Source organism: Notothenia coriiceps, unplaced genomic scaffold (assembly GCF_000735185.1).
Source record: "Notothenia coriiceps isolate Sejong01 unplaced genomic scaffold, NC01 NC01_scaffold00008957, whole genome shotgun sequence".
In the NCBI taxonomy this organism is placed as follows: domain Eukaryota; kingdom Metazoa; phylum Chordata; class Actinopteri; order Perciformes; family Nototheniidae; genus Notothenia; species Notothenia coriiceps.
Window position 1 is genome coordinate 684,008 of NW_011341658.1, and position 23,193 is coordinate 707,200.

At 38.3% G+C, this 23,193-nt stretch overlaps 1 protein-coding gene across 1 annotated transcript; it reads left to right on the forward strand.

The window, feature by feature from the left end:
• The first annotated feature begins 4,088 nt into the window (after positions 1 to 4,088).
• On the forward strand, positions 4,089 to 22,438 carry slc25a36a (solute carrier family 25 member 36a). The gene is made up of 7 exons (XM_010770417.1): positions 4,089 to 5,054; positions 6,773 to 6,937; positions 10,138 to 10,215; positions 12,680 to 12,780; positions 17,928 to 17,994; positions 18,083 to 18,372; positions 19,460 to 22,438. The coding sequence occupies exons 1-7, from the start codon at positions 5,014 to 5,016 to the stop codon at positions 19,651 to 19,653; spliced, it is 936 nt and encodes a 311-aa protein (XP_010768719.1). The 5' UTR covers positions 4,089 to 5,013; the 3' UTR covers positions 19,654 to 22,438.
• The last annotated feature ends 755 nt before the right edge of the window (positions 22,439 to 23,193 follow it).

Here is a 23,193-nt window from a genome sequence, read left to right on the forward strand (position 1 = left end):
TCAGCTGTGCATTGGTCATGTGACTCAATGCTGCCTTAAAAGTAATACTGTAATAACGAATACTTTGCAAACACATCAGTTATCAACGTGTGAAATACGACTTTTCAACTCAAATAAGCTTATAAGAACAACTTTTCAGGTTATATATATATAGCTTAAAAGGAAGATACAAAAACGACATCTTCCCTGAGACGTTACTGCTAACGTTTTTTATGGTGTCTCCAGTGTCGCAACAGCTGTTTACCAGGGGCCCTGAATGCGGCGCACGGTCCAAAATATACAAACAACCTGTTTGGATAACCTGAGGCTTTAGATGTTTTAATCTATTTTCCTTCGAGTATTGGTTACATGTTCACAAGACGTTGACCATTTATTTGGTATTTCGATGTCAGGCTATCATTATGCTCCAAACATGTAGTAAGAGATGACATAAAGTAGGCTACCGCTATGTGGCAGCGTTTAGTCGGATTACGCTTGACTGTTGTGATACAGGTGAGGTTCAAGGACCTTTGGTGGTGGGGTTCCAAAAAAATGCAAACAAAATACAACCTTCTCATTATAGTTTGTTCTGTCTAATGAGTTGCGTTTGGGGTATTTTTGCTAACACTCATAGACTGTATGTTGAGGAACATCTAGACATATGCATGTTTTCAAATTATATTTAGCTGATAATACTATTACTATTGCTTCATTTTACTCCACAATTTTGTAGGAGAGCTAGACTTCGTAGATTAAGATTTTTTAAATCTTATAATGCATTGCGTGATGAAATATTATGTTTTTTCTCATATGAATATACAAAACAATAATGATTTATTGATGTAGTGTTAATTACCCAACAATATCTTCCAAGTGTACTCCATAGTATTTGCTTTTTTTGACAATGCTGACATGCTTAAACTTAAGGACAATAATGTATAACTTCTTAAGATGGAATTTATTTTTAGTCTATCTTATTGTTTTCATTGTAGGGTGCAGCTACTTCTTCTGGATCTGAATAATTATTCTTTGATCTAGGCATTAACATTTACACATTGTAGTATGGGAACCATATCCAGCACCCTTGTGCTGATACTTTGCTGCTTGTACAGTGTACAAACTGAACCTATGATCTGCAAATACACACATATCAAAGGCTTGGCTCTTATTGACTTACTGATTGAGTTACTGGAATTGGAAACATGTTTTGATGAGCCAGGGCTTTGATTTATATTGTGTTTACAATTGTATTTTTAGCATCAGCTACCTCAAAGAAACATGATGACATTAATCATCCCAATCATCCCAAAGCAAACATTTCAAAAAGTCTTAACTGTTCAAAGATATTTACCAACTAATGCAATATTCAAACAGATCTACCTCTACATCAGTCTGTAATCATAATGATTTATTTTGTTCCTTTTAGACCAAAAGTGAGTATTTTGTCACAGATATGCAAAAAAAGACCAAGATATTTTGGAACATTTTAAAATGTCCCATTTGTGTGAACTAAAATAGACCTCCAACGTGTAATTGTTAACCATTAGTTAAACAACATCTATTTTTGCATTACCCTTTAACCCGGCCTCTTCCTTTCATTCTACTTTGAACCCAAAAACTGATAAAGAGGTGAGCGTAATCTATTAGTCGGGATCATCACAGACACACAGACACACACACACACACACACACACACACACACACACACACACACACACACACACACACACACACACACACACACACACACACACACACACACACACACACATCCAAGCGTGGTTCTCGTTAGTTATTCTGCCCCTCTGTTTGGCCAAAGTCCAACAGAAATCATGAGACACTACCTCTCCGCGTGAGACATGAATGTTAGTGAACTTTAACATTGACTGGAACACAAATGCACACAGTCCATTTACTCATCACACATGTATTAAATACAAAACAAAGTAACTTTTACATAATACATTCTTTCTGAAATATTTAACAGTAAAATTCAGTTGATGAGTTTTTGATGGTTACTTACTTGATTCATGATCCATTGCTGCTGTCACAAGGAAGTTTCTGAGGCTGGTAGACGAGGTTTTAAACTGTTTACTTGACATAGAGGAGATACAACAAGTTGCAACAGTGTGTTAGTCACATTAGAAAATGTCATTGTCAGCATCATGATTCCAGCGTGCTACTGCAGTAATTTCTCCCGAAAAATATGTGAATCAGCTTCGGCTTTATCTGTTGTAACGCTTATCTCTCTCTTCAGCTGCTAGGAAAGCCACAGAAAACTGCATGTAAAGCGTATTTTTCACAAGTGCAGTTTTGCTAATTGAAATATCTGAAGAACAGTAACGTATATTTAGACAATAATAAACTGTTTATAGTATTTGAGTTAGATATATGGGTCACATTTAGACATCTTGACCTAGGGATTGTGAAGATTGACACAAAATACCCAATAATATACCGGTATAAGTTGTGTTACATAATGAACCTACAGTATGGATTACAGAGAGAGATGGAGGGATAGTGATGGAAACAGAGAGGTAGACAGATTGTCAAACTTATTCCCAGCGTTTGGCTTTCAATAACAGTATAATTCAAACCCTGCAGTTCCATCTCGTGATCCTTTAAACGGTCATCAGTAGTCCTCATGAGCACTAGCAGAAGGCACTAATTCAGTTTCTCTCATTTTCCAATGCACGCTTTTCCTTGTGAGAACTAATTTGACCCTGCTGCCTTTCTCCCACTACACATGTATATTCAATTCCCAATTGTCAATCAGGACATACTCTTGAGACCATTTACTTTATCACAATCCAGCTATTAAAGGCCATCAAATATGAGATAGTTTTCTGAAGATATAAAGCACTTCAGCAGAGTTGACATGCCTTGGGTTCATTGGTTTTCATATAATCTTGAGGGAAATCACAAATGTAGATAACTGGTAATTGCATTGTAGAAATTGCCAGTGCCTGTGATATAATATCCAACAAATAAATAAATAAGATGGCTTGTCCATACAAAAACCCAGTGTAATATATTCAAGCAAACCCATTCATTCCATCTTAATTTGGTATTGCGTAACAACAAGAGGCACACTGCACCTTTTCACCTGACACCAAATCACTCTTTCCACCGCCATCCTAGTCATGAGACTTTCATAACCTCTCTAATGCAGGACATTACATTATTAGTTTTTACTCTACAAATGTGAACAGTGAAACCATGCACATGACTCCAACTTGTCATACTGTGCTCCTAATTAAAAAACTGTGCGTACTCGTTCAGCTCCATTATTAAATCACCAACTGACTATTCTGAGTGCAGTCAGGTCATTGGTTAGCATTTTTCAGATGAATAAGCATGTAGTAAAGGCAGACTTATTGGGGAAAGATAATTAAACTGCATGTCCCCTGCCATGCTAAGTGCTATCACAGTGCACTTTAACACGCATTAGGGGTTAGCTACACCCAATAGCAAAAGACAAAGAACATACATAGAGCATTTTCTAATTTAAAGTACCCCTGATTATATTGAATAAGTAAATGCTCTTATTTAAAAGCTTGATTCAACTATAAAAAATATCCCCAAAACAGTGGCTTGATTTCATCCATACATTTAACAGAGTATACTTTATCATATTAGAGTACATGTAAAGATTTGGACCTCAAATCCCGACGTTGGAGCTTTGCCAGTGTTTGTCAAAGGGAAAAGCTTAAAGCCTTCAAAGCCAAACCCTTAGCATTGTATTTTTTTTACACTGTATTTGAAACAGTGACAGCAAGATTAAAGAGCTGACTTCCAGCTATTGGAGGGTTAAGGGTGTGAATTAGAGCATCCTTGACTTTCACATTCATACTGGGTGAAACTCATAGCATTTAATACCCGTTAAACCTTGATTCAGTCCTTGCATCAAGTAGGCCTACCTAGGGTCTCTTTTAATGAAGCTTATATTGTGCATTGTTTATGTAATTGTGTTTCAATGTGTTTTTTCCATATGAGATTCGATGTGTTTTACTCTACTGTTTTAATTAGCAGAATTTTCACAAAAGTAAAGTGTCAAAGTAGAAAAAACATATTTTCCAATCTTCAATTTTATTTTAATATTGTTATATTGTAGCCTTTATCATTGTGAAATTCAATTCATAAACGTTATAAAGGTTAAATAAACCGATAATCCAGGAAATTGGCTGAATTGAATCATTACATTGATGCAAAAAATCCCCCAAATCCGATAATGTATTTACCATAGGCCATTACACAATCTCGGGTATTAGCATCAGTATGCAATATTACCTACAATTGCTTTATAAACCTTCAAATATTGTAAAGATGTTTATTCGGCCTAATCTATGTTGTTTTATTGTTGTGGCTGTTTTACTTTTATCTTTGTATCAATGAGACAACCATAGACATATATACCTGTTCTTGTCCAATGACTTTCATCCCAAAATGTGTCACACCTCTATATATATTTCGTAAACCATGATAGATAAAGGTTTGCAGCATAAATCATCTCTGATTGAGTCATCTCTAAACATGCGAACAGTGCATGTTCAGGTCCGTGACGTCAGGGGCCAGATTGACCAATAGCAGCGTCTGTATTCCAGCCTATGATTGTACAGTAAGTACTATGAGCTCTGCCTCCTTCCCTCTCGCTGCAGCGATGAAAGCAGAGGAGATAATCGAGACTAACCCGTGGATGTGCCATAAAACTGTTCGTTAGAGCTGAGATATTCCTTTTCCAGCTGTTAGCCCGGCCAGCTCGCAGGTCTCCGGTTGTTAAGTCGAAGATAAACAGCTATCTGTGTGAGAGGCGAACCTGAGCAAGCCGAGAGCGACAGAGGGGGGTTTGTCGGCCCACTGCAGTCTGAATCAACGCGGACTCGCCCCGCCGCTGGTTCATCATCGACGAAATTTGCCCATCGACGGGTACATCGCCTTGGAGGAGGAAAGCATCGGGAAGAGACGGGAGCCAAGCTCGTGTTTGACCCTTTGCCGCAGCCCTGAGGTGCGCTGCCTGGCAGGGAGTGCTAAATAATGAGCCAAAGGGACACACTGGTTCATCTGTTCGCTGGAGGGTAAGTTAGAGTAACACATTACTTTACACATGTTATTTCATACATTTAAAACATAATTCGTCGTTTGGTTGATCTGGCTAATGTTAAATACACATAACCGATTGTATGTGCAGCGCGTGCATGTGCTACTAACCTGTCATTTGTGCACGCCAGTGCCAAAAAGTCGAATCAAACTCAACTTCCTGTTAACATTTCAAAATATGACAGTTTGCAAAGTAAAATATTCACACTAATTTGACCTAGAGAGCAAGTTTTGGCTAAGGGGTGACTTGGGCTATACACCTTAGTAGTTACAACTATTTTTTGTTTATAAATGTGTTAAAACATAGACTTATTTTTGTCAACCAGCAAGAGATTACGCTTTTATTTTGAAAACAATCATTTTATTTCCGGCCTTCTTGCTGCTCTTTCGTTAATTTACTGAAGTAGCAGCGTCAACAACATCAGTGCTGCTCCTCCACTCCAGAAATTAGCCATGTTAAGAACCTAATAGTTTGATAAGATAAATAAAACGAAGTGTCAGTAACAGCAAAATCACTTTTACTTTCCCTAAATACCTGAGCTCAAGACCTGAACACAGTGTTTCCTCTGGCGGCCAAGTGAAGCACACACACATGCAGCAGACAGCGTAGCTCTGAAAGTAGGCTAAGGGTCACGGCTGCCTGTGAGCAGCATGAATGTGGCTCGGTCTTTTGAAAGGTAAATATAGCTGGTGTAACTGAAAAGAGACTGCAGCTGGATGATTTCACAACTAACAGCTAGGATGCACCATTTACCACCGTAGCAGTAGTCTACAGCTATTTAGTTGTATTTATTAATTATATCATTTATTCACTTAACTTGACGTGTAGAATATTTGTGTGGTTTTTCACCATGGCAGTAAACAAGCACTTTCTAGCTTTGTGCTGGTTTGATTGTGAAGCTCTGTCTAAAATAAAATCCTGAACACTGAGGTGATTGACGATGACTATTGTTTTAAGGTTACATCTGGTAGCCATGGGAACATAAGAATAAAGTACTGATATAAACATAATACATTAATAGGATAATACAATGCTACATATTGAGGGAGAACTTCATTGGCTGACTACTTTGGCTTTTAATGTTTTGTCTTCAGTCAGTCATCTTTATATTTACGGTGTGATCATATGAGTAGGAGTTCAGGGAGTCAGCCAAACAACAGTATATTTTTCACGACAACTCATTCTTGCCTTCTCCGATGGCAACAGTCAGCAAAGTCGCTTCAGCTCCACTCAGCCATGGTGAAGTTCTCTTAGCTGGCAGCTTTTCGGATTGAGTATCTTGCACATCACAACAATAGTGTGTGGATGTTTGCCTGCTCCTGGATACTTTTAGTGCTAGAAGGAAAAACAGATTGTGTTACCGGTGGTTTGGAACATCAGTATTATAGGATGGAATAAAACAAGAGAACTTGCTGAGGAAATAGGCCAAATATAGATGATAATTTGAACAAATATAATAATGCATCCTATTATAGAAACTTTTTAAAGATGACATTACATTTAAGAAGTCAAAATGAAAACAAAATACAAGTAATATTGGATATGTGATGAATTTGTAGTTATTTAATTATCATTCATTTGATTAGGCCCCTCTCAGTTTTTATCAATGTATATGCTTAAACAGAGCGTTGTGATTTATTTTCACCTTTGTTTTTGCACCCTTTCTTCCTGCGCCCCTTCCCTACATTCTTTTAGATGTGGTGGCACAGTGGGCGCAATTGTGACTTGTCCTCTGGAGGTTGTGAAGACCAGACTGCAGTCCTCCTCCGTCACTTTCTACATCTCTGAAGTCCAGCTCAACACCGTCAATGGAGCCAGTGTGGCCCGTGTCGCTCCACCAGGGCCTCTGCACTGTCTCAAGTAAGGAGAATTACTCTAAATGGGATTCGTACTAACTTTCAACCATACCATTTTGATAAGCTATGAGCTACAGTAACAAATCAGCAGCACAAATTCAGGCAAAGACATGTCTATTAAAAAGCATTTTTTGCAGTTATTCTTCTTTGAATTATTCATGCACTGAATGTGCAAAGTAGCAGAAAGGAAGAAGGTCTGAAAGACCCAAAGTGAAGGTCCTGGTTAGTTTTGCAATAAGCCTGTCAAAGCTGTGGCACAATCTGTGTTTGTTGTCACAACAAACGTCCATGTCAGTTGTTGAACTTGTCTGTCACTGACCAAGATGGGCAGGGCTTTGGTACTGTACAGTGAATCCACAGTAATAGTGAAATTGGTTGTTTGACCTGTAATCTTCCTGTGGGTTTAAGAACAAATATGCATGTTAAAGGATAATTACTTTCCTCCTCATGACTCCTTAAATGCTTCAGGAGAAGAAAGGTTACATTAGCGTAGCCAAGTGGGTTAAGCATGTTTTTAGCCAAGTTTTTTAGACTACTGTTTTTGGATCTCTTTAACTATTTCCTTAGTTAGAAAACAGCACAATCCACAACCAACCATTTTAAGAATCATTCCAACCGTAAACCACTGACTGTTTCTGGTACTTTTTCCAAATGAATACTTGAAAACCAATATAAGAAATACACAGTAAATGGTTCCCTTTTTGTCACACGATTTGCCCTTCCTATTATCATTAAAGAATCTAAAATGACACAAAGATGGGAAGTGGAAGTAGGGGAATCCAACTTTGGTTAGGTTTTTATTTTGAACCAACTGAATACCACTGGGCTGTAATTACTCTTGGTCACTGAGGCATTAACGGTGGTAAAGTAAATGTTCAACTTAGCTACTTAGTTGTCCATTATTGTTCGCTGGCAACATATTACCATGACTGTCACACTGTGTTAAACATATTGCATAATGCACAAGCTGCTGTGTGTAAAACTTTCCACCCAAAAGCTTGCATTAATTATATTGCAATGTAGGAATCCCGGACCACATGATCATGTTTCACCTCGCAATTATTTTTAGCCTAGGTAATTACTGTGGAAGTCAGATTTGCCAGCATATTGCTATCTTGCTCTTTCACAATTCAACAGAAGGGCTTAATCGTCACCAACATTACACATTTTAACCAGAATTAGTTGTTCTCACATTTGTTTGGCAAAGAAAAATAGGTTTTCTCCCTTGCTGTTGCACTAAATGGGAGTGTATGTCTTTGTCCGTTTGCCTGCTTTAACAAGGCTATGTTATAAATGCTTCTTGTGTTGTCCTTGATATGAAAAGCCACTTGCAGAAACTGTACACCACCATTACTCGATACAGAGCAGAGCAGGACAGAAGAGGGAAGGACGGTGTAGCAAGGAAAGGAAAAAACCCACACGAGTCAAAAGTGGGTCAACGTGCAGGGAGGTGCAGGCACTGTTCCATTTTGGTGCAGTGTGTTAGTTTAGGATTTACGTTTTGGGATTGTGGAGGCTGCTGTCATTTGTGTGTATTTTAAGAGATTTATTTTATTCAGTCCCTTTTGGGTTGAAGTATTTCGCAATGAGCAGAAATCTTATATTCAGAATAGGAAAGCTGAACCCACAAACTAGGGCTGGGCGGTAAACAGAATATCAAATATCAATGTTATTGTTGTCAATGTAGAGTCCACTATTAGTGCTTTCACAAAATATCAGCACACTGCAATTGTTGATACAAAATGATCAGTAATGTGGATAAATGCTAGAACTCTACTTTAATGCAGCCTTTAAGACGAGGAACTGCACTTGTGCCATATTACAATATCAGAATATCCAAAATCTTACTCAGTGTGTACCCTCATATCACTACATTATTATAATATGGATATATTAACAAGACCTTCCAGAACTCACATCCAGGACAAAATACAGCTATATAGCTCCTCCAGGATATAATGGGCTGTGTCTTCTTTTAATTGTGTGGGAAGGCTCAAATCTTGGGAATTTAATCTACCCCAAAGGACCAGTTTATTATCTAGCCCAGAGGACTACTTTTCTCGTTTTTCTCGTCTCGTATTACTTGCCAGAACAGCTTTTGTTTGAACACACTTTACATCACCGTTTATGTGAAAACGTGCGGTGAAAGAAGGTCAACCATAAACCGTACTGAGGTTATCTAGGTTAGTGTTGGAGACTGCTCTTTGAACTCAGGTGACAACAGACGATTTGAGCTGTCATGATATAAACACCACCTGACACAAGACACCTACCGTTTCCTTTATTTTGGGTGACCCAGTATGTTGATAGTGACCCAGCGTGTAATGTCAGGCTGTACTGAGTGTCAGGTCCTGACAGATTGCCCAAAATGTTATAACTTCCTGTCCACATGCTAAGGGCACTTTCCCATGGTGCCCTATAAACATCCTCTATTAGCTTTGTTCATTTTCTGTGATCTTATAGCATGTAAGGGAGTTTTTTTTACATATGACTGTGAGATAAATATCTACTATGTGTGTGTAACTCGCACACAATAAATTGTAATTTTCTTACAGTAATAGTTTGATATTTTGGGAAACATAGTAATTGACTTTTTTGGTGAGGGTTACATGAAAAAAATGAAAAATAATAAGCTAGCGCCAGCATTTTTGCAGAAACTGGCTTGCTGTTTATTTCTTGTTCAAATTGTATTTTATATCTATCAGACAGACATTAGTGGTATTAATTGGTATATATTTATTCTCTAGCCATTCCCATGAATAATAACCCAATGGTATGGTAAATGGACTGTACTTATATAGCGCTTTATCCAGTCTTTAAGACCCCTCAAAGCGCTTTACATACTACATGTCATTCACCCATTCACACCCATTCATACAGAGCAGTGTACCTTACTCTAGGACCTAACATTCACACACATTACACCCCGTTGGCCATGCCATCGGGAGCAACTCAGGGTTAAGTATCTTGCCCAAGGATACATCGACATGTTGACTGCATGGGCTGGGATCGAACCCACAACCTTCTGGTTGAAAGACGACCACACTCCCTCACAGCCACAGTCGCCCTCTATATATATATATATATATATATATATATGTATACGTTTTATTTCATGCTTGTTGTTAAAAATACTGTATACTAGCTCTGTATTACGCTGGAATAACCAATAGAACATGAATTCAAATCTTTAATTCTCTACAGGTTGATTCTAGAGAAAGAGGGACCTCGTTCACTCCTCAGAGGACTGGGCCCAAACATCGTGGGTGTGGCACCTTCCAGGTATGTTCAGTATTATCTACAGTATTCTGGGTGTGTTGCATGTCTTCTCCTACTTATCTTAACCTGCACCTTCACCTGCACCACCACATGAAAGTTGATTACTATAGGGTCAGATTATGACTAAAATGTATGTTGCTTATAGAAAGCTGCTTATACATGTTTACCATTATTATTTTTTCTTTAGTTTTTAATTATGTTCTGTGTACATGTTTTACATAATCAAGCCAAAACAAATAGAATAGAAAATAAGATTCAAACCTAGTCCTAAACCATAACTTGCATGTCTGATAACCAGCAAATTAGTGAACACAATCTTAGATTTTTATGACAAACCTTAAGGAAGAACCACTATTCCAGCACCAGCAAGACTTATAGATTAAAGAATATAAATAACTTCTCCATAATTTACTTGACATGTCATATCAAACATGGGCACATATTTGTGTTGAGGCATGTATTTGCTCCTGCCTGATCTTCTTATTTTCTCCCGGCTCATTCAGAGCTTATGTTGGTAGCAATAATAGGAGGCCAGCAATCTGGTCTTTAAATCCCACAGGGAAATTAGTTGTTTCCCTCTCTGTTAGCTTGGCTGGTCAGGGTTACATAACAGCCTGAACTCAGTCAATCAGAGTCTGAATGAAACCTCATCAACAGCAGGCAGCTGTGACGCTCTGACCATGTGACTGTTGTTGATGTTGATGTGTATCATCACAATGGAGTTCCTATTGGGAGAGCTGTGTTCGTGACTAATCCCCCCCCTGACCTGTCTAGTTCTCCCTGGCTACGGCTGCATCACATGGTCATTGTCGCTCTCTTCCCGTTGGTTCGTTTTGGACTCAATCTCCATCTGAGTCATCCTTTCCATATTCTTATTCTCACCTTTGTTTCACCGTGTTGTCATTCTTGGCATAGATTAAATCAGAATTGTCCTCTCCTCTGGGTCCTGCACTTTCTACGCTGTCTCAATCTGTGTGGCTCAGACTCTCAGAGGGATAATAAATGTCCCCGTGTGTGTGCGTGTGTGTATCATTCCCGTGGGCTAGTTCTCCAGCTTTGGAAATGGCAGCCTGTTTTCTGGTCACGACAGCAATAGCAAAATGCTATAGGAAGATATTGTTGCATAACAAGTCACCCTGATGAACTCAATGGCAACATATGAGATTTCCGGCTGTTTTGCATGTGGGTATAAGAACCACTTCAGGCCATATTACGAGGACATGTTTTCCCTGCTAAAATATATAACCATATTAATATAAATCTTAACATGCTGTGTAAAATTACAGATACAGTATATCATCACATTTGGTTATGGATGTATTACATGATTTCCAACCACCTAACTGAAGCTGTATCACTTTCAACTACATATTTGTTTAAATAATTTAATGTAAACCCTTTTTTATTACTTTATTGCCACATTCAGGATATCTTAAAAAATATATTTTAAATTATCACTAATTACTCGGAGCAGCTAGATTCCCTAGTTCAGCCTTCTGGTATCATACTAGTAGAGATTTCACTGGATGATAATAACAAATTGCCAAATTGAAACTATTGGATCAATGCTTGGTGTTGAAGATGTATGGCAACATAAGATGTCATTTATTTTCTATTTAAACACCAGTTTAGATTGAGCTGAGGATTCAGACACAATCAAATACATTTCATTTATTGCATTTTTATTTGTCTACAAGAAAGGCCTGGGTTGCTTGGCTACAGAGCTATTTTCTCCTGTTTTAATAAGGAAGCAGTAGTCTGTCGCTGGAGAGCTAAAAAAACAATCTCATGATGCTAATGAAAGCTCAGTCCACTGGGCCTGCTGCTGGCGTTTAGAAGAAACACACACACACACACACACACACACACACACACACACACACACACACACACACACACACACACACACACACACACACACACACACACACACACACATACTGCTTGCAACAACAGCATCACGTATTACATATGAGAGATACATATACACATAGAGGGTCAAACACACACATAAATCGTCTCTCATGTGCCGATCGGCATTATGTTGTGCATGAATGCTCTTGAGAAGGAGGGCAGGGAGTCAAGGTCATTGGGTTTAATTCCACTCCAAATGTTGAGTAAATCCGGTGATTTTATTTAGTGAGAAGCAGCGTTCATTGAGATTGAGAGCGTGCACACACACAGATACATATTAGCTTGGCTTAGCTCTATTGCACGCCCTCACGTTCACTTTTGGCAGTACTAATTCAGGCAATTCAAATAATGGTTTCATATATAATGCACTTACTTAACTTAATGATATTCTGTATTAAAATCTTGCCATAATATTTTTTTCTGTGTTTGTGGCTATTTGTTTTTATTTGCTTAACTCATAGTTTAAACCCTGATACCTATCATACACTTTTTATTGTAAATGTATTGTTTATAGAGTCTAGAGGTTGATTATTGTTCTGATTATTTGCAACAGAGCGATCTACTTTGGGGCCTATTCGACAGCCAAGGAGAAGCTGAATGGCGTGCTGGAGCCGGACTCTACCCAGGTGCACATGGTGTCGGCTGGGCTGGCAGGTAAAGATGGCTCCCCCCCTCCCCCTTCTGTCTGTGTGTCCCTGTCTGTCGCTGAGCGTTATCTCTGCTGTCTGTCTGCCTGGGCAGTGTAAATCACTGATGGGTTTTATAAAAAAAAAATGTTAAAGACTTATTCAGTTTGTCTTCATCAGACAGTTTACTTTTCATCACTTTCACAAGTTCAAATACCCCAGAGTTTCCCATCACCCCCATCCCCTTTACCCCCCTCTTAATATACATGTGTAGGCTGGTGAGATTTTCACAAATTAAAAGCTTGTGAATATCAAAAAGCATGCAAGATCTAATATATGATATATTTTACAAGTAGGCATTATTACGAAGATGTTTTATGTATGGAACTATGAAATATAAACTATAGGTGGTTTATCAGAAAGCACAATTTAAGACTCTCAGGATCAAACTGACCTCGACCTTGATTGTGATGAAAACAGCCTCACTGCGTGTACTGTGAAACAAAACCTTCCATTAAAGATGAATTTAACTTTTACTGTGGTCCTGATCAGAATACGCACCACCCTGCTTTGTTTTATTCAAGAAGACCAGGCAAAGTGTTTTCTGCTGATCAATGCTACGCAACCACTGATAGAGTTTAAGGGCTAGCTTAAAAGAAACCATAAACGGTACACTTGTAATTATACAGTTTAAGTTGACAAAAACAACTAACACAAAATCTCAAGTACCATACTAACTCCTTACCTCCGGGCTGTTTTCTGTTCAGATCATGGTAACTTTGGTTGGTAAAGTCATATGGCTCTGGCTATCAATCAACAGCATCCAAAGGAGGCCCGCCTCTCAATCAAACCAATTGGACAATAGAAGAAAAAATGCCAATTATGTTGACCGTTTTTTTCGACCCTGAGTTGAAGTTTTTTCAACGCAGTTTATAAACAAACCATCTTGTATGTTCATGGCTGCCTTGCCAGACAACATAGAGTATAGTTGAGGAGACACACGCTATATCAGCATTCTTAGACTTTGATGCAAATGAAACCCGGTATCGAGACAATTGAGGCTATAATGTGCCACTGCTGGTATTTATAACACGTATATATTTGTATTTGTTTGACAAACCTCACGGTCCTCAAAGTTTAGGTTGTGCTTTCCTCCTCTCTTAGCCCTTTTGTCCCCCATGTCCTCCATTATTTTTTATTTCCTCCTTGCCCTCTCATCCTCTTTTTATTTAATTTTGAAGCGTCTCCAGAGGACTGTAAATGGTTTAACATCACAGTTGTTACTTGAACAGTGTGGTCTGGGCCCCCTTCTTTGCTCTGTGTGTATAGAGGAGAGAGCACGGCCCCCAAAGGTCAACTGGGGCCCCTGGCACTCGGGCGGACACGGCAGGTAGCATCCCATTTCTTTACACTGGTATGATGAAAACCATGGTGATTTTTATGAATATTAGACAGTTCATAATGGTTATTCATTTGTGATCATTGCTTATGGCACCGTGTTAGCTGCTGGTCTGTAGTTTTAGGATCTTATTTTAAGGCTTGTTATTTCTTAGTTTTGACAAACACCTCCCCTTCCCCTTGTTTCATAAACATAGTAAAGTTAAAGCTATGACACATAATCTGGATTTGATGTTGTCAGCACCAAAGAAATGCTAACCTTGTCACTGCCACAGGTTATAGGTGGTAATTGATGTGCTCCATTTTGTCTTTTCCATGCATCAAAACAATTACGGACTCATTTCTTTGACATGTATTCTTAAGGAAAATCATTAATATGTTGACATTGCTTCCTCTTTTTTTTATTGGTTGAACTTCTTTTTTTTAAATAAAGATTATTCCTTCACAAACTTACCTCAACAGTATTGGCACCAGTTTAAAAAACACAAATTTGTACTTGTATGTGTGCAATATGCAGTAAAGAAACAACATGTTATGGAGTTGGGCAAACTTTAACAGACCATATAGAAAAGTCAGTTTAGTGTTTTTGTTTCTTTATGCTACACACATTTAGTCATCAGTGTAGCTGTTGCATTCATTTATCCGTAGATCTGAATAATACAAACCTCTGTAGTTGTACTGCAGTAATCATTTATTTCACAGTTGCTGCACAGATACATTTGTTGTGCATGTGCAAATATTTCATGCAGGGTTAAAGAAAGCCTCACTAACTTTGTGAAGTCACTGCCTCTTACGACGTCCCTTTGACTTTGAAAAGTAAGGGAGGCTAGTCCCAATTTTAGATTTAGACCTGGAGTTAATTTAGAGCATATTGTCCTTCCATATATGTAGGTTAACATCCTCTGGAGGAACACAAAGATGATGTGGCTATAAAAGGCCATACTGCAGACATGCAGCAGCCTGCCCACCTGCAGATGAGGCTCCTCACAGAGGCTTAAATACCTTTATGTGTGTTCTTCATGGCTTATTTAATCTGCCAACTGTGATTTACTTTGAGTATTTCTGGAGTTACTTTGTTCCATACATACAGTTACATTGAGACCTTTTTAGTCATGCGTTATTGGTTCAGATGAAGTCACGATGAAAAATGTTTTCATCTTTCATATTTGTACACATATCACTTATCCATTGAGACATGTTGTCCTATCGAGACAAGCCATGTTGTAAACGAGCAGCAAAAAATGCTAAGCATAAACATGCAAGGACAAAAATACATGATCAATTAACATATTTAACTAAAAGTATTCATATCATCAACTTAAATTACCCATTAACAGCTACATTGAATCTGCCTCGGTTAAAAATTCATCTTTAAAATATAAATCAAAACCACTACTTGGTGTCATTCAGTAACTTTGGAAAACCGTTTTGAGGTTGCGATTTCCAGAGTCCTTTTGTTCGACATTGTTATTTGATGTGTTTTCTATAAGCCTCACTCCCTAGAGACATATTTCTCTCCACATTTTTAAGGACTAGTGTTATATTTAAATTGATCCCAGTTTTTCCAGAATGAGGTTTAGCCCAGATATTTGGTGCTAGCTGACTCACTGTTCCACCCCATTCATTCACTTTCCTATGATCAACCACTTCCTTTTGTCATCACATATTCATACAAATATTTCACTACTTTCATCACCATTGTCCACCGCTTTCAGTCTCAACGACAAGGTTAGCATTTCCACCTGCCTCTTTTAATTTTCTACATTATTTCAGTATGCATCTGATTTAATTATTAATCTAATATATATATATATATATTATTCATTAACTGATAATAGCAAAATTAAATTAAATTGTCTTCCTTTGTACTTGTGTATTTACCTCACTCTGGTGAAATGGAGCTGGAGTTTTGGATTGGGTTGGCTTGTGTTCAGTCAACATTTTATTCTAGTTGATAAAAAGAATAAAGGGAATTATCAACTGTAAGTAAAAGAAATTGAAAACAACTTAATTCTATAACTAAGAGTCAATTAAAGGGTGGGTGGTTGGTTGGTGGGGTTGGGGGTGGATTTGACTGCTGCTTGTGTGCGATTGTGGTACAGAAAAGCCTGTGTCTATTTTAGGGTTTTACTGTAAAGCTTTCACCCCTGCGTGATTGGGTGGGAGACCCCCGCCATCTGTGCCCCCCATATCTGCAGGCTACTAGCTGCAGCGGGGAGGAGCTGGAGGAGCTTTGCCCCTCCTTCGTGAGTACACGCCATAGACGCTACTTCCTTCTACTTCCCTCTTTTTTCTTCTTCCTCTTTTTGTTCTTCTCTCCTTCTCTTCAACAGACCTGTGTCTTCCTCTCTTCTTCACGCCGTTGCCTTAACGTAGGGCAGTGTTGCATTGAATCACTAGATGTGACAGGTCTCTTTCTAGACTTGCCTTCGTCTTAGCTCTTTTCTGCAATGGCCATGTTTTTATTTCTTACTGTTACATCTTTCGTATCAGAAACTTTTAGAGAGACTTTGTGCCATTTCTTAGGGATACAAAGTGCTCATTAGTTAGCTTCACACACCACACATCAAACTTTACTTACTTTACATTTCCCAGCGTTTCTACTTGATAAAAATAAAATAACATCCTCAACCTTAAATAACTCAAACAAACACATGCACAAACTCACATCTGCTTAGTATATACTCTGTGCATTTTAAATGCAATTTCAGGGACCCCATTATTGAGGGACCCAGGTTTAAAACAAAGCTAACATTTGTATTGGCCGAAGGCTACTTGACATGGTCAACAGTGTTGCTCACCAGCAGGATGAAAAGTCGGCTCTAAATTTCCCGTCTGAGACTTTCCACTTTAGTCCTGCTGAATAATTGAAGAATCTCCTCCAGACACCATTTTGTTTCTCTGTCCTGTAGTGGTGCTAGTATCAGGCCTACAGCCTGTCTCTAGTGTCCAACCAGTTAACTACTGCTTTGATCAAAGTCGCAGAATAAACATAAATATGTTCATTCATTGACTAATAAAGATGGAACATTCATATTGAAGGAGCAAAATTAAAAGAACATTTATAGCAATGACTAACCAATGATATCAAATAATCAAAGCTGTGTTGTGACTCGAAGTTGTGGAATGAATTTCTTGTATTAGGCCAATACTTCTGTGTGTTCAAAGCACATTGAAAGTAATGATATTAGAAAAACAGACCGCCTCCGTAAGCTCATTAAGAAGAGCTCATGTCTCAATAGCAAATGATTTCATTAAAAACACAAGAGCTCTAATTATCATTTCAAGGAAATGAATAGTCTGCATCATAAACAATCTGCCTCACTCAAAGGCCTAAAACGACTCTGCGGCTCGGCCTCATTTCCCAGTGTTTCAGTTAGAAAAGTTATTAAGATGACAAATGGAGAAAAGAAAGCCCTCACAGCTGCTGCCTTTATGCACTATTAGTTAGTTCGTTAAGATACTTTACTTCAGTCAGAGAGCTTTTGTTTACATGCACTTGTGTAGCATTTCACATGAAGAGGATCAATGGGAAAACATACATTTTTATCTGTAGCTAAAATAATTCTGATCTTTCAAAAAAGATTTAATATATACAAATATTGTATAGTAATAAAATATCTCATAGTAAAGTAAAACTCTGAAGTTGATCCTGTTTAGTGAAGTGCTTTTCATTGTCCTTGTGCAATATAGAATATGTAATATAGTAGAATAGATTGTGTTCTTCCAAATGTCTGTGCCTCTGTCTCAACCTCTGTCCTCCTCTGAAATTCCCAGGGTTCACCGCCATCACAGCCACCAATCCCATCTGGCTGATCAAGACCCGCCTGCAGCTGGAAACCAGGTGAGGAAACTTTAATAATAATAAATAAAAAGGAAAATGAATTCATGTTGTTATTGGACATGGATTAAAAGTCTCTGTATGATTCCAGAAACAAGGGTGAGCGGCGAATGAACGCCTTTGAGTGCGTGCGGCGGGTTTACCAGATGGACGGCCTGCGAGGCTTCTACAGGGGAATGTCAGCCTCATACGCTGGCATCTCTGAGACCGTTATTCACTTTGTCATCTATGAGAACATCAAACGCAAACTGCTGGAGTACAAGGCCCGCTCCAGCATGGACAAAGAGGAAGAGACTGTGAAGGAAGCCTCAGACTTTGTGGCCATGATGTTCGCAGCAGCCACCTCCAAGACCTGCGCCACCTCCATCGCCTACCCTCATGGTAACCTTCTGTCTCTTGTAGCATGAAATGACCAAAGATCCCTTAAAAAGACCAAACCATTAACTCCATAAAAAAATTACTTTCTGAGTTCCTCACGTCACAAAACTAGTTCTGAAGACATGAACCTTAAAAAAGAGATCCCGAAATATATGCCCTTGTTTTACCACGGTTTTTCTCTGTTTCAAAGTGTAAGCAGTCTGGAAAATGCTTAATTTTGATAAATGTTTTCAAAGTTTGAATGTGCTTTAAACCAAATCTACTCGGTAGAAATGCATTCAACACAATCTGGTGTTTCTTCTTTACACAACCGTAATGTAAACCAAAAGTATTTAAAGTATTTGAAATGAAAAGATCCCGTCATTTGTCTGTCGGCACGGTTAGCTAACCATTAATCCTTTATTAATCCTGATCAAACATTTTTGGCAACTGAATTAATAGTAACACTTTTAATGTGAGGATAAAGACCTTAAGAGCCTGGGAATGATTGGTTCAGGTACCTTAGAAAGTACCACAATTTTACTCTTGCAATCTCCGATTTATAAAAAGGCAGTTTTATTCCCTAAACACAGGGTAGTTTTTGTAAAGACATCCCTCTACTCCACTTCTCTCTCTTAGGGACTCTGGTCGCCTGTGCCCTTTGTTAATAGGATTGCAACAGAAGCTTAGGTAGCAAAGCATTAAGACTGTAAACCAAGCTCATCAGCCAACACATTATATTTTAGTTGTTTAATCTATACACAAACATACATTCAAAAACAGTCATTGATAGTTTAAAGGGATAAACCATCTAAAAAAGCATCTCTCACTATGAATGTAACATTTATAGTGAGAGAGTGACTCATACTTTCGTATTGGAAAATATGATGCTCCCCTTATGCTATAAATATCACTGTCATTCTCCGACTACGCACAGCCCACAGCTGAATGCAACGCTTCAAACACCCTTTGTCTGAAGTCATTCTGGGACAAATCAATACCTCTTATACCTTATTTATAGAAAATCAGTATACCAAAAGATTAATTAATAAATAGCAGCCTTTTTTTTGAGACCTTAACATAATTTTCTTCTACTTCTCTCTAATCGCAGAGGTAATCCGCACACGGCTACGAGAGGAAGGCAGCAAGTATCGCTCCTTCTTCCAGACTCTGCTGTTGGTATCCCGTGAGGAGGGATACCGGGCGCTGTACCACGGCCTAACCACCCACCTCGTCAGACAGATCCCCAACACGGCCATCATGATGTTCACCTACGAGGTGGTGGTCTACATGCTCGGCCGTTAGCCCACCAGGTACGTCTCCTTCTCGTTTAAAGAGGGAGTCAATAAGCAAATGACTGAGAAGAAAGCCCTTGGGTGGGGGTAGGCTAGACGACATGTTAAAATGAAGACCAAAGGAAAACCGATAATACTCTAAAGGACCAGAAGAAAAAAAATAAGAAAAAAAGACAAAAGATGAGGAAATTGGAGGAAGGGAAATCCCTTTCTTCACCATATCAGCATCAACACCTCCAGGTCCCTTTGTCAGATCCTTGAAACCGATAGAGTTGGCTACAGTTCCCAAAAAAAGGTCATAGGAGAATAAATGAGGCACTGGCAGTATAAATACAGAGTTTGGCCCCTTGTAAACTAAGGCCACCCCTAAAAAATACAATAATTTAAGCACAATTCAGTGGCCTTAACTGAAAAAGGTTTTAGTTTGCACCCTTCCCTTGAAAAACTGCCTTTCCACTCGATGATATTTTAAAAGGGGGATGCTTGGAGGTAATTACAATTGGACAGGAGAAATGAAAACTAATGTAGGTCAATGGTTCTCTATTGGCACTATTTGTCTGCACTGGTCTTGCTTCAGTGCTGTGAGACTAGTTTACAATCAGACGACTGGCAGTTAGCCGTGTAAGCAGAATGTCAGAAGGAAGCAGGAAACAAAGACTTGGGTCTGTTTTAAAGTCACCATCTTTGCACTACAAAAAAGTGTGGCTTCAAGCATTCCCCTCTCAACACTGCAGCCCCCCTCCCCCTATTGATGGCCTGAAGTTTAATCACAGCAGTGAGCTTTCTTGCCTTAAACAGGAAAACACAGAGATGAGCTTGTGATGGCCTGTCACTCCCACACATGCCTCAGAAACTGGCTTGTGTTTCTTAAGATTTGGATGAAAGGCTGATATTCAGTGTTTCCCCCATGGCTCTATAACTCTACGCCTGATAGTGACTTGCTTCGGGTGAAGTTGGCCTTCTGTGTCCACAGTTTTTATTTGTTAACACCAAAATAAGATTGGCAAAGAAGGCCAGCTTCGGCCTGCACACAGTCGCTGGACAGGTCTTTAAATACCTTGTGTGAAAAACACGAGACTAACGTGTCCTTTCGTATCCTCTATTTTCTGAGATGTGTGTGATTGTTCAAAAGGTACCAAGACTAAAGTATCTATTATTGGAGTGCCACTACTTGAATAAAATGTGACGGTGTGGGGAAATGTTGGAGCGGGACAATGTTGTTGGAAGTTTCAGCATCCCCCCATTACCTGTTTGTTTGTGACAGTGTGAGTGTAGGTTTAACGAGTGGGTTACTTTCTCACCCAACTATGTTTTAAGAATGTGTGTGTTTGAGCCTCTGCGGTTCGTGTGTGCCTGCATGTATATTAATTATTATCTACTCCAGATTTCCCTCCACTAACAATTCATCTTGCAAGACACTGGGTCTGAGTGTGGAGATGCTCCCACTCTTACGCCAGTCCTTCCTTCCAGTGGCTTCCAACTGACCTGATAACATGCACTTTTGTGGCCTTTTAGGGCTTGTGCTTGCATTTTATTGTGTGGACAGTTTGAACTTGTACATTGTAGAAGTAAAAAAAAGTATTACTTTATATCAAAATGGTATTTTGCGCAACTGTTCTTAAAGCAGATATATTGTACAGTTTAGATTCCTGAGTAGTTGTGAAGGATGTGCAAATGTGTGTGTATATAATATAGATACTGTTTATGCATATCATCTATTGTTTTTTGTTCTTAGGCCCGTGTACGATCATGCTGTAGTTTGCAATTTATTGGTGCATTTTTGTGCAATCTAACCTTGTTTGACATTGACTGTTGACAATTGATTTTGCTTGACTGATTTATCTTTCAGTATAAACTGTGAGTTTATTTGTGTGTCTCTGTAACCCTTCATGCAAACATTTATGCTTCTGCTTACACTTACAAACTCTGCAGGACAAATACTTCCATGAACGCATTTGTGCAGGAGCGCTGGTTACTCGGTTTTACTGCTTTCATAAAACTGATCCATATTGCAAAGTTTGGATGTTCGCGTCATTGGTATTGTTTACAACATGTTGTGAATATGAAGATGTTATAACTTTAATGTGAGAGTTCAACAACTGGAATTGTCTTTCTACAACACTGTACACAGTTGGAACTGTTAAAAACTGAATACAAAACATAATTGCTAATCTGTTACAGAAAATGTTGTTGGTGAAAGTATCATCAACATTCAGTTAAAAAGTGAATATACTATACAGAATGGTTTTCTTTAGGAAAACCCGATAAACACATTTCAAATTGTACCCAACACGTAATCAAATTTACCTTAAAAACGTTTACGATGTTTGTAATCAAGCTCTCCGTTCACAGTTTACAACCGCGGCATATTCATTCCCCATATTAAAATGATAAAGTCTGCACAGCTTTCATGTTGAAAAATAAGTATTGTATTTAATTTGCCAATCATAGTAAAATACGGTGCATTCAGGCATAATATTCTTAAACGTGTTGCAGTACACTTCAAGAGGCTTGTGTTGTAATAGTTCTGTCTTTTGGCTACATTGCAGTAATACTTGAGGTCAAATAACAATAATGTGAAACGTACAGACAACTGGACAAACATTTCACTCTGCTGTGTAGCTCTCATTTCAGTGTTTGTATGCAATCCACTTTCTTTTTGTATGATTAACTTGGAGCCTCAAGCAGGGTTCAATGAAACCTGCCACATTGGTTTGTGCCAGCTCAATCGTTGATGGATTTTTTTGTTTGTTTGTTTTTCAACAAAAATAAATAAAAATCCACTTGCAACTAAAGTAATATCTTCTTTTTTGTATTATTGTATATCTATTAAACTACATTGTTGTACATGTATTTGCAGCCCCTAGAGTTTAAAAGGTTCCACCTTGGGATTTTTGGAAAGGTAATTAATGTCATTCATGACTAATATATTTTAAATGGTAAAATAAAATCCCTTCAGTTGGCATATTAAAAAGTATTTTTTCTAAAGTCTAATTTTGAATGAAGAAGCTCAAAAACTCTCGATTCGATTTTAGTTATAGTGAGCTTAATCCCTGCTTAACACATGTGTGTGTTACAGATGCTCAGAATAAATAGTATAAGCTATACTATACTATAGTATAGTACTACTATCATGTGTATATACAGTATGTACATACAAAATTAAGGTAAATGCAAAGTATAATAGTGCATATCTAGAAAGTAAAGTATGAAAGGTATGGATGGAAAAACGAACTGTTTGTATTTACATACAATCACCACCAGGAGGAGCCAAATAGCTTCTCTGGGCATTTACCAGTATGAGTTCAAATTGTAATCAATTGTTTCTATTTCCATTCATGAAATTGCAGTCCAAATTGTCATAAAGAACTTTTCAATACATCAAACAAGACACACATTTTAGGCTCAAACATTAGAGGCCAATAAAGTGATCGATTTATATGTAGTTTTCTCTAATGCATGTGTAATGCCTAGATGGACATTGGATTAATCCATCATCAAACATTGCGGGTTGGACTCGATCACTTCATTTAGTATTGATCTGGTAGTG

What these genes read in the sequence shown, in the direction of transcription:
- slc25a36a (XM_010770417.1), top strand. Translation starts at nt 5,014, where the DNA reads ATGAGCCAAAGGGACACACTGGTTCATCTGTTCGCTGGAGG. An exon ending in GTGGGTGTGGCACCTTCCAG is followed by an intron (nt 10,216 to 12,679) that starts GTATGTTCAGTA and finishes TATTTGCAACAG; the next exon opens with AGCGATCTACTTTGGGGCCT. An exon ending in GGTGTCGGCTGGGCTGGCAG is followed by an intron (nt 12,781 to 17,927) that starts GTAAAGATGGCT and finishes TGAAATTCCCAG; the next exon opens with GGTTCACCGCCATCACAGCC.